Genomic DNA, 11,900 nt, shown 5'->3' with positions numbered 1-11,900 from the left:
CTGTTTGTACGACCGCAAAGAAGTAGGAAGAAATTATTGAGCGTTCGTTTATTGATCCATAATTTCTTAGTGTCTACACGCATGGCAGGATGTGCTGAAGCTGCATGTTGGTACCGAGTCAGAAGAGTCGCAAGAAGCCCAGCCTTTGTTGTTTTTTTTTTGCAGTCTCCTCGCGAAATGTGCATTCTTGCGCAAGAGTACCCAAATATGGATTTGAATGACGTGTTCATAGATAAATGTTTTATAGATTGGCTTAGCAGCTAAGGATGTAATTCCGGGCTTTAGAAGTAATATGATAACTTGTGATCCATTTCAGTCACAACCAATCCATTCCAGTCACATCCAAATAACATCCATTTTATCTTAATACCGTCTTAATGGAGGAAAATTTGTCGTAAAAATCTGTAACGATCCACAGATCCACCTATATATACACGATGTATACAGTCCTTTGAAAAACCTTTGCCTTGACCGGCTTCACAGACTCAAACCAGTGCCACGATCAAAAACATTAAAAATTTTTGCTTTTTCTGTGTACAAAATTTCGAAACAGAATCACTGGTTATTTATAATAAAATAAAAATCAAAGGATAGAAGATGCAAATTCGGCGTAAAAAAACGTCTACGTTCCGTACGATCCAGCCAACCGAAGTCCAGTCCATTCCAGCTATGTACGGTTCCTGATTTTCCAAAATTAAAAAACACTCAAAATTAGGGCATTTAGAAGAGGGAAACAAGTTTTAGAAGTTTGGCATGTTTTTGCTATACATTAAGATTATCTATGGCCATTCAAAAGGTGAAAATTCAAAACTTTTTACTGGGTTGCCTTTATTGGGTTGCCTGTGACAGCCAAGTCGTAAAATGCCTTTGTTGTTGTTTTTGTTTTTGTTTTTGTAGTCTCCCTTCTCGCGAAATGTGCATTCTTGTGCAAGAATACCCAGATATGGATTTGAATGACGTGTTCATAGATAAATGGCTTATAGATGGGCTTAGCAGCTGAGGATGTAATTCCGGGCTTTAGAAGTAATATAATTGAGCACGATAAAAGAAGATTTCTAGGATTGTAATTCAGATATTTATTAGTATTAATAGAGCTACTCAGTCGCCAGTATTCTGGCTTCAATCCCGTGGGTTAGTAAAGCCTAAAGGAAAATACGTATATGAGAAAAGTTACATCTCTAATAATCCTATGAAGCACAGAAACACCTAGTTTCTGTCGGTCCCAGTCCATAAGTGTTACTACAGTTACTCTCTACTAAGACGACAAATAGCCAAGTAAAACAGAAATACAATGAAGAACATCACATTGATCGAACTGAAAAATGAAAAACTAAAAGAATACAAAAATCAAGACTTTAAGACTTGACTTTAAATCTCTCTGCTTTAGATAGACTAGCTTGTATATTACCGCGAACGACCGCGGACGTACATCAGTCAATTGCTACAGGTTTCCCATACCAAGACAACTTCACGTTGAATAAAAAGACTTGATTTGCTAGCACTTCTTTTTGAATATCTTATAAAATTATCATGCATTCTAACAAGTATTTTGATCCCTTTGGCCGCCCCGACCTAGGACTATGACTAAGCATCTAATGCTTTCAAATTGTCAATCTGTTTCTCTTCCATTCTTTATACATCTTTGTTTTTCCATGAAGAACGAATTCCAGTGTGCACCTTTATGCTATCATGAAGCTTGGTTTCCTGGTTTCATCTTGACTCGTCTCGTGTCTGATAGGCCACGTTCGATATTTTAAAATTCAAATTTACTTCAGCTATAGCCACATGTATGGTACAAACGCTTGGATCACCAAATACATTTATTAGCAGGAATCAAATAAAGTACCATATAGTACGACGTCGGCCTGACTTTACTGTTTCGTTCTGCGTCATCGGTAGTATCGATATCCGCGTCCTCTGAAATTATCACGACTACTGTCGTAATTTCTGCATCCACAAGATTCTTTTAGCTCCTCAAAATATTTTTCTATCTTCTGTTGGACTTGCTTTTCGATCCAGAAATAAGCGGAAACCACCATCCCAAGCGATGCAATATTAGAAATGATTGAGGAAACACTCAAATTCATTGACCTCGCAATCTCGTGTAATAGCCTTGCTTCTGTGCGCTGTGTTCGTTCGTCTATCAAACTCCTAACCTCATCTCTGAGGTCTTCAGCCGCTTCCAAACTTTCAAGAAATTTTGCAGTCATTTCCTGGAGTTTTTCGGGTGACAAAGGGCTCGCTTCGTAATTTTTAATGTCATCTTCTTTGAAAGCTGCTGATCCCGCCCTTCTCATGATGTTCATCACCAAACTTTTAACATGGTCAAAATCCGCTTCAAATACTGTAGTAGGTAAAGACGGCTTTTTTAAATGTGCGATGGAGTTTCGTTGTTGTTAAGCAAAACGACGTTTGCTTCAAGCGGATAAGAGCTTTGGTCATTTACTGTAGGATTTGTCCAAAGCGTCCGGCTTGAGCATGAACCGGGTTGCTTCAAAACCCCCGAAAAAACAGTCAGTTTTTTTAGTAATTTTGTTACCAATGTTATGTCAAGGTCTCCATAATCCAACGTCATGGACGGAGCACCGGAGGGATAAAGGAGATCTTTCTGCATTGGGTCCAGAAAATTTCTTGTTCTTGCTGGAAACAACAAATCATTCATGACTTGAGGAAGGGCGAGAAATTGGCTCAGCGTCATGGTTGAGGCAGAGCTTGATGGGAACGTTTGGTGTACCAAGTAACGTAGAAGCTCATTCAAGGCCTTGGTTCCAAACTCATTTACAACGTAGTACAGGCGGAAGAAGTTTTGGTTTACTTCTGAGAAAGCCATGGTACATCGTATGATACACCTGATATATAAATGAAAGATAGTTCCATGAGAAGTCTATAGCGCGCGAGGGGTTTTCTCCCAGACATAAGCGGGGATGTGTTGTTGGATATAGTAAGGTTTTCCAAGATTTTTTCTTAGTAATGAAGTAGGTATGCTATTTACATACCGTCAAATCCTGGTTATAAGCCCCGAGGCACCTCATTCGTATGGATTTTTGTAAGGGCTTGTATCTGGGGGGAAAAGAGTTTAGGATGAAGGGGAAACAGTTATTAGTTGTTTCTTCTTATTTTTCCAGTCAAACAGCTTTATGTTCATCAACAAAACAAACATGAGATACCAAAAATGCATTATGGGCTTATAACTGGGGAACGTCAGTTATATCTTGAGTGGGCTTATAACTGGGTGGGCTTATAACTAGGTGGGCTTATAACTGGGTGGGCTTATAACTGGGTGGGCTGGGCTTATAACTGGGTGGGCTTATAACTGGGTGGGCTTATAACTGGGTGGGCTTATAACTGGGTGGGCTTATAACTGGGTGGGCTTATAACTGGGTGGGCTTATAACTGGGTGGGCTTATAACTGGGTGGGCTTATAGCAGCCTGGGAGGCATATGACCGCGGGATTTCCCAGTAATACTATCTTGAACAGTGTATTTTTAAAATGCCAGCGTGACATGGTCACATGAGGTTCAGAAGATCGGTCAAGTTTCAAAAGGCATGTGATTACAACTTGGGTGAAATCCCTTAATATTTTCTATATTCGCTTTCCAATGAATAATCACAATAACAAGTTTGGCCGGGTTCTGTTTTGAAGTTATATAAATATAGACGATTTCTGAGATGCCCGACCGCATTCACAAATATCGCAGGCGCAAGTACGAAAACGAAACATTTTCGGACAGTGTTCGGCTTAAAGGTACCCTAATGCCTAATCACAGACCTTATTTAAGTTGAAGATATGTTCATGAAAATCCAAATTTTTTTTGAAATTGGATGCATTCCTGATTTTTAAATGAGTTTTGAAAACGCACCTTTTCATATAAGGACCGCGCGTAAGGGGGACTGATGCGATTACGCCATCGGGGTGATACGTTCCAAAAGTGAAAGACTTGCGCATTCTTCCAAGGTGGATTCACTCGTACAATAAGTAAAAGCTCAATATTTCGGCTTTTTTTTTTTTTTCTTAAAACTTTTAAAAAAAGCACTCTTGACCCACAAAAAAATTGGTGTATCACCCCGATGACGTAACTCTATACAATTTTTCAGGCTCCTCGAACGCGGTAGTGAAATTTCGAGAGTGAGTGGACACGAGAATTTTGCCAACTTTTTCGTGCCGTAAAAAATCAGGAATTCGTTTGAAACGAAAAAAAAAAATTTGAACAAAACGTGTTTATGACAATGTGAGGATTTGTTCTAAATTGGTCTGTAATCAGGCATTAGGGACACTTTAAGAAACCTTTGGTAACCATAGAGCTTTTGGTGACTTCTAGAACCCCAGAAGAAAAGATTTTGTCTGAAGTGAACTGTTAAAAAATTCATAATCCTGCCTCTGAACCAACATGTGCAAGTGACACGTTTCTCATATTAAAAAATCATATAAATTGCATGGACGTGTCTTGTATAAAAGAACGTATTTATATCTATTCAGTATATAATGTTTTGTATATATAAAGCACGAATACATAAGATGGTACAATAATGTATAAATTTAAAGTTCTTGTGTGTAATTTCCATGGTTTCCCTGAATCCATCGATTCAACCATTCATCACACTTGGAATTTACACTCCACAATGTTTCAACATTTGCAGATAGCGATAGCTTCTTTTCTACTTCCTCCTCATCGTCTGATAGTTTCATCTGTGGAGGCCATTCCTGACTTGTTGCTTTGATAGTAGTATTCTTTCTTGGCGAGATCTCAGGGTCTGAGAAAACGCTTTGATCTTTTCTTGATTGTTGACTGAAATTAGGGTGAGTACTTCATGTATGCCTGATTATAATGTCCTGGCGGTGTGTTTTATGTTATCGTGCATGATGACGCTCTCTCACTGTATCCTAGTGTATCCACTGTATCCATTGTATTCTCTGTATCCTAGCATATCCAGTGTATCCACTGTATCTACTGTATCCAGTGTATCCTAGTGTATCCAGTGTATCCACTGTATCCTAGTGTATCCACTGTATCCTAGTGTATCCACTCTATCCTAGTGTATCCACTGTATCCTCTGTATTCTCTGTATCCTAGTGTATTCAGTGTATCCACTGTATCCAGTGTATCCACTGTATCTTAGTGTAACCTAGTGTATCTTAGTGTATCCAGTGTATCCAGTGTATCCAGTGTATCTACTGTATCCACTGTATCCAGTGTATCCAGTGTATCCTAGTGTATTCAGTGTATCCACTGTATCCAGTGTATCCACTGTATCCTAGTGTATTCAGTGTATCCACTGCATCCAGTGTATCCAGTGTAACCACTGAATCCAGTGTATCCACTGAATCCAGTGTATCCACTGAATCCAGTGTATCTTAGTGTGTCCTCTATATCCTAGTGTATCCACTGGATCCTAGTGTATCCACTGTATCCATTGTATTCTTTGTATCCTAGTGTATCCAGTGTATCCACTGTATCTACTGTATCCAGTGTATCCTAGTGTATTCTCTGTATCCTAGTGTATCCAGTGTATCCAGTGTATCCACTGTATCCACTGTATCCTAGTGTATCCAGTGTATCCAGTGTATCCACTATATCCACTGTATCCACTGTATCCAGTGTATCTTAGTGTATTCAGTGTATCTAATGTATCCAGTGTATCCAGTGTATTCACTGTATCCGCTGTATCCAGTGTATCCAGTGTATCCGCTGTATCCACTGTATCCTAGTGTATCCAGTGTATCCAGTGTATCCTAGTGTATTCAGTGTATCCTAGTGTATCCACTGTATCCACTGTATTCTCTGTATCCTAGTGTATCCAGTGTATCCAGTGTATCCAGTGTATCCAGTGTATCCAGTGTATCCAGTGTATCCAGTGTATCCAGTGTATCCATTGTATCTTAGTGTATCCTAGTGTATCTTAGTGTATCCACTGTATCCAGTGTATCCGCTGAATCCAGTGTATCCTAGTGTATCCAGTGTATCCAGTGTATCCTAGAGTATCCAGTGTATCCACTGTATCCACTGTATCCACTGTATCTTAGTGTATTCAGTGTATCCTAGTGTATCCAATGTATCCAGTGTATCCTAGTGTATCCTAGTGTATCCTAGTGTATCCTAAGTGTATCCAGTGTATCCAGTGTATCTACTGTATCTACTGTATCCACTGTATCCACTGTATCCACTGTATCCACTGTATCCAGTATATCCTAGTGTATTCAGTGTATCCAATGTATCCAGTGTATCCTAGTGTATCCTAGTGTATCCTAGTGTATCCTAGTGTATCCACTGTATCCTAGTGTATCCACTGTATCCACTGTATCCTAGTGTATCCACTGTATCCACTGTATTCTCTGTATCCTAGTGTATCCAGTGTATCCAGTGTATCTACTGCATCCAGTGTATCCTAGTGTATCCAGTGTATCCACTGCATCCATTGTATCTTAGTGTAACCTAGTGTATCTTAGTGTATCCACTGTATCCAGTGTATCCGCTGAATCCAGTGTATCCTAGTGTATCCAGTGTATCCTAGTGTATCTACTGTATCCAGTGTATCCAGTGTATCCTAGTGTATCCAGTGTATCCAGTGTATCCTAGAGTATCCAGTGTATCTACTGTATCCACTGTATCCACTGTATCCGCTGTATCCACTGTATCCTAGTGTATCCAGTGTATCCTAGTTTATTCAGTGTATCCTAGTGTATCCACTGTATCCACTGTATTCTCTGTATCCTAGTATATCCAGTGTATCTACTGTATCCAGTGTATCCAATGTATCCTAGTGTATCCAGTGTATCCAATGTATCCTAGTGTATCCAGTGTATCCATTGTATCCTAGTGTATCCAGTGTATCTACTGTATCCACTGTATCCACTGTATCCAGTGTATCCAGTGTATCCACTGTATCCAGTGTATCCGCTGAATCCAGTGTATCCTAGTGTATCCAGTGTATCCTAGTGTATTCAGTGTATCCTAGTGTATCCACTGGATCCTAGTGTATTCAGTGTATCCACTGTATCCACTGTATTCTCTGTATCCTAGTGTATCCAGTGTATCCAGTGTATCCAGTGTATCTACTGTATCCAGTGTATCCTAGTGTATCCAGTGTATCCCTAAGTGTATTCAGTGTATCCTAGTGTATCCACTGTATTCTCTGTATCCTTTTCGGTCTAGGAGAGTAGGGATGATCCGATCAACGACAACGTTTAGTCAAAAGACTGTATACTTGTGAAGTATGCCAATGATTTGCCCCTTAGTACTTTAGTTAACCAGGAGTATGACCATTCTTGTCAGGAAGTTATAATAATATTTTGGAATGAGCAAATAATAATCATATGAAGATTAATTTGACTAAAACTAAAGAGATCATTGTCAAAGGCAAGGTAGAAACATCTTTGCCTGTTGCTATTTATGACATTGAACAAATTAAATGTATTTTAAATGTATTTTAACTTAAAAGTTGTTGGGCCTTGTTTTCCTTGGTGATCCTACAAACTGGGATTACCAATTTGATCATTTTTATTAACCAAGGCTGGTAAACGAATGTACATTTTGTGTATTTGCAAAAGTTACGGTTATAATCTTTAGATCATCTTCATCATCTTTTTCATGTTTTGATCATTTGATTTATTTATTCTACCTCATTATTAGTTTGATTTTGGTCATTTTGAAGTCGGTAAAATGGGAGGGGGATGATCGAAGTGATAGTCTTTTTAGCGCAAAAGAAAAAAAAAAAAAAAAAAAAAAAAAAAAAAAAAGAAACCAAAAACTAAAAAGATAATTTAATTTGCTAAAACCTTAAATGGCCATGAGGTGTGGGATTTTGCTCTCTGTATCTGTCAATTTTTTCAACTATTGAAACAAAAACTCTAAAATTGAAAAAATGGAATTCAAAGTTTAATCTTAATTAATAAAAAAAATCGAAAATTGGGGCCAAATTTAATAAATCGAGAATTCAATTTTATCAAAAAGACGAATGGCCATAAGGTACACGCATTGAAGAGCCTCCGCTACTAAGCGAGATTCTACCCAAGCAAATGGAAAAAATGTTCAAGCTGATGTAAGTATATTTTTGAGAAACCTGATAACACACTATTTGACTTGTAGTATCCGGTCAAGTCCACATGTTCACAGCCCTTTCATAATTTGGTAGTAGGAAAGAAACAAAGCGGCATGGTCTTCTCATATCAAAATATTATAATCTCCAGTCACATGGTCAACGTTCTTTCTCAGTTGCTGCTCCGCTCCTCTGGAACTCTCTACCTTGTTCAATTAGAGATATTTCCAGTTTATCTTTATTTAAATCTAAACTCAAGACTCATTTATTTAAGTTAGCTTTTTCTTTATAATTATCTATCTTATTTATTTATTCCTTTAACGTTATGTTACTAAGCGCTTAGAACAGACTTGTATAAGCCATATATATTATTATTATATTATTATTATTATTATTATAGAGTTCCCATTGACCCTATTGCCTACAACCTTCCTAATACAAATAAATACAAATACAAATTTATTATGCTCAATATTTTACAGTTACAAAATTTATCAAGAAAAGAAATATATTAAATTGATACATTTTTGATATATGTTAAACTTTATTTTATTTATTTATCCTAGATCACCACTGCCCTTCCAGAACTAGATGGCCAGGAAAATAAAAGGGAAATAAGAAAAAGATTGGCTGAGAGCCTAAGGTATAGACGGAACATGTTAAAGAACACTATACACTGGAAACGTGCCAAACAGGTAATAAATTCAACATCAGTTTGTATAATATGAGAGCCACTAGTAGCTTTAGATTGATACACTTTATTTACAGAGGGAAACCGTAATTACAGAAAAACTGTACTCCACCTCACGGTCCTAGTACTGTGGTTCAGAGGTTATATTTGGTTTATTTTGTATTGGTTACCAATTCTTCTGGGCTTTTTTTAGCTCAATAAATACAAAAACGATGCCTGTGATAGACCTTAAGGGCAAAATTACAGCCATTGTAGATGTAGTGAAAGACAATATTTCAGGAGAACTAGACAAGGAGGCAGATGAAGAAACTGGTTTCAACTTGTGTTCTTCGTAAGTATAATTTTATATTATAAGAGCAATAGTAAATATGATCATGAATGCCTGCAGTTGTTTTGTTATTATTCCAGCTTTTCATGGTTCATGAATTGTCTGCACTATAAATCTGTTTGTTAACTGATGATTATAGAAGTCAATGTGGCCAAGAAAATCTAATCTAAAGGTTATGCAAAATCAGGATGCATGATTTTGTATCAGATATACAACACTACTCTTCACGGTCATGACTTCTATTGTTTTTTGCTCATTAAAATATAACAATTCATGATCATGAGTTTTATAAATTTGATATCCTGCATTTCAATCTTCCCATAATCAAATTATTTATGTATATAATTTTTTTCAGTGATAATCCTTCTTGTGATGCATGGGGCAACAAAAATTGGAAGAGCATCATACTTACGGCACTCAAAAGAAAAGGTATGTCATCAAATTGAATCTGTATAAAATATTATACATTATTTACATGTAACATGGAATATATAAATGATTTTTCTGGCTAGCTAGCAGGCATAGGGTTTAAAAGAACAGAGACATGAAATTTGAGTGAGATTGAAAAAGGATAATGTGAACAATATAGTTAGCCATGGATCTCATCATGCCCCTATTGCATTGCTTTTCTTGTGTTTAAATTTATTTTAAATAATATTGGTGATACAAATTTTTAATTATTTTCAGGTGATTTTGTAAAGCTTATTTTACAGTCAATGTATCCGGCTGGGAGTGAGAACATTTCTTTGGAATCACCAAACAGAAAGAAGTTCTTCCATGAAATAAAGGTAGAATAACAGTGTATATAAGTAGTACTATAAACGAAAAGCAGTTAGATTGAATCAGAGTATAATAATGTTTGATTCACTTTTATATATTTCTCAGGTTGGAGAGACTTTTTATTGGCCTGAGAACCAGCTGTTGGTCAACAATCTTCAATCTACCAACAAACATGTTGCCACCACTACTATTACAAGCAAGCACCGACCATCCCTACTAACAAACACGGTGCCACCACCAATAATTTAAAGAAACACACTGCCACCGCTACCAACAAACATGGTGCCATCACCAGTACAAACAAACATGCTGCTGCTACCCCTACTAACAAACACGGTGCCACCACCAGTACAAACAAACATGCTACTGCCACCCCTACAAACAAACATTGTGCCACTGCCAGTACAAGCAAGCACACTACAATCACCGCTTCCAACAAACACAGTGCTTAACCACCATTACAAGCAAGCACACTAAAACAAGCCATACTAACAAACACGGTGCAACCACCAATAATACAAAGAAACATGCTGCTGCCACCCCTACTAACAAACAAACTGCAACCTCCTGAACCTCCACCCCCACGAACAACCACACTACCATCACAGGTACACCGCCAACAAATGACCAAGATTTCACCACACCATCCCCCACACAGTGTCCCATCCTTACACTTCCCAACAAGCCATGTAAAAGGTACAAGGGTTATGCATATGTACCAGTAACTGATGATCTCCATGATGAACAGCCCCTTCCCACTAAGCGTAGGAGAATAGCCAAGACAAGTTTGGACTTTCTTTTTTAAACAGATTTATATGACATATATAATAGACCATGTATCAATTCTGCCACTCATTATCATGATTTTTAAAATTCATATTTTTCTACATACTGGATCAAAAATGGCTGTATTTCATTGAATTTTTAATAATTTTACATTATCATTGCATGAGCTAAGTTGGCATGAATATAAAAACATTCAAGTTTTATTTAAAAAGTATTCAATTTCTAGATTTTTCAAATTTTATTGAATTGTTGTTGGGATTATTATATATAATTATTTTGAATTATGAACATGCATAGATTTGAAATTTTATTGGATTTATAAGTGTGGATATATATATATATATATTATATATTTTTAATGATTTTGAGAATGTATAGATATTTTTTGAAATTTTATCAATAACATTAAAGTTACAGATCAAACATCTACAGGTGTGGTTTTTTTAATTTTCTGATCATTTTCACATATGGTAAACATGTTTTTTCACACATTTTTCACATGTGTGAAATGAATGTGTGGGTGTGTGTGTAATCTTATTTATTCACTTGTATTTCACATGGTTTCACTTAACTATTTCACATGGTCTTCATGTGGTCTTTTGATTTCACATGAATTTCACATGTTTTTTGTAGTTTTTTGCTTTGTGTATTTCACATACATTTCACACACTTTTAACATGTGAAAAGGACTACGATCGTTTCACATGGTATTCACATGAAACTTTCACACACTTTTCACATGACTTTATGTGAAAAAGTGTGTAAAGTTTATCACATACTTTTCACATAAAATTCACACGTTCCTCCCCAATAGTGTTGGCTGGTTATTTATAGTGTTTATTATAATATGCATGCAAACAAACAAAAGGACTCCAAACGTTTAGCGTCTAGTACTGTAGTCTATTTGGGTAATTTATAGTGCCCATGTTTATTGGAATTACTCTAGTTTTATATTTCAGCAATAGGCCATGCTCATGATACTTATTAAAAAAATTAGTATTAAATGATACAAAATAAATTTATAAGTTATTCAGAAATAAAATGTTAAAAGTTTGTTAAAAGTTGCATTAAACATTGAAAGGATCAGTAAGTTTTCATGGTTATTTAATGGCATTTTTAATAAGTGCCTTATTATTAGTAATGAGATATAGTGCATGATAATTTGATTTTATTAGAGTAATAATGATGCTATAAGTATTCTAATTAGAAACAATAAAATGCTTCAAATTTCATTGTCAAATGAGAATTATGTCCAAATGTATTGAAATAGAACAAAGGCAG

The 11,900-nt window shown here is 36.4% G+C and overlaps 1 protein-coding gene across 1 annotated transcript; it reads left to right on the top strand.

Annotated features, from left to right (window-relative positions):
- Positions 1-8,571: 8,571 nt before the first annotated feature.
- On the top strand, positions 8,572-10,858 carry LOC116300234 (uncharacterized). The gene is made up of 5 exons (XM_089030908.1): positions 8,572-8,729; positions 8,919-9,056; positions 9,409-9,482; positions 9,741-9,841; positions 9,939-10,858. Exons 2-5 carry the CDS (start codon positions 8,938-8,940, stop codon positions 10,080-10,082), a joined length of 438 nt encoding a protein of 145 aa, XP_088887034.1. The 5' UTR covers positions 8,572-8,729; positions 8,919-8,937; the 3' UTR covers positions 10,083-10,858.
- The last annotated feature ends 1,042 nt before the right edge of the window (positions 10,859-11,900 follow it).

This window comes from Actinia tenebrosa, unplaced genomic scaffold (assembly GCF_029948245.1).
Source record: "Actinia tenebrosa isolate PJP-AT-01 unplaced genomic scaffold, QUT_ActTen_1.0 PGA_scaffold15__27_contigs__length_11533743, whole genome shotgun sequence".
Classification (NCBI taxonomy): Eukaryota; Metazoa; Cnidaria; class Anthozoa; order Actiniaria; family Actiniidae; genus Actinia; species Actinia tenebrosa.
This window is presented reverse-complemented; position numbering and strand designations above follow the sequence as displayed.

Bases quoted from the DNA above. Each gene is read 5' to 3' on its own strand.
- LOC116300234 (XM_089030908.1), top strand. From the start codon at position 8,938: ATGCCTGTGATAGACCTTAAGGGCAAAATTACAGCCATTGTAGATGTA. The intron at 9,483-9,740 runs GTATGTCATCAA...AATTATTTTCAG, and splicing joins TACGGCACTCAAAAGAAAAG to GTGATTTTGTAAAGCTTATT. The intron at 9,842-9,938 runs GTAGAATAACAG...TATATTTCTCAG, and splicing joins AGTTCTTCCATGAAATAAAG to GTTGGAGAGACTTTTTATTG.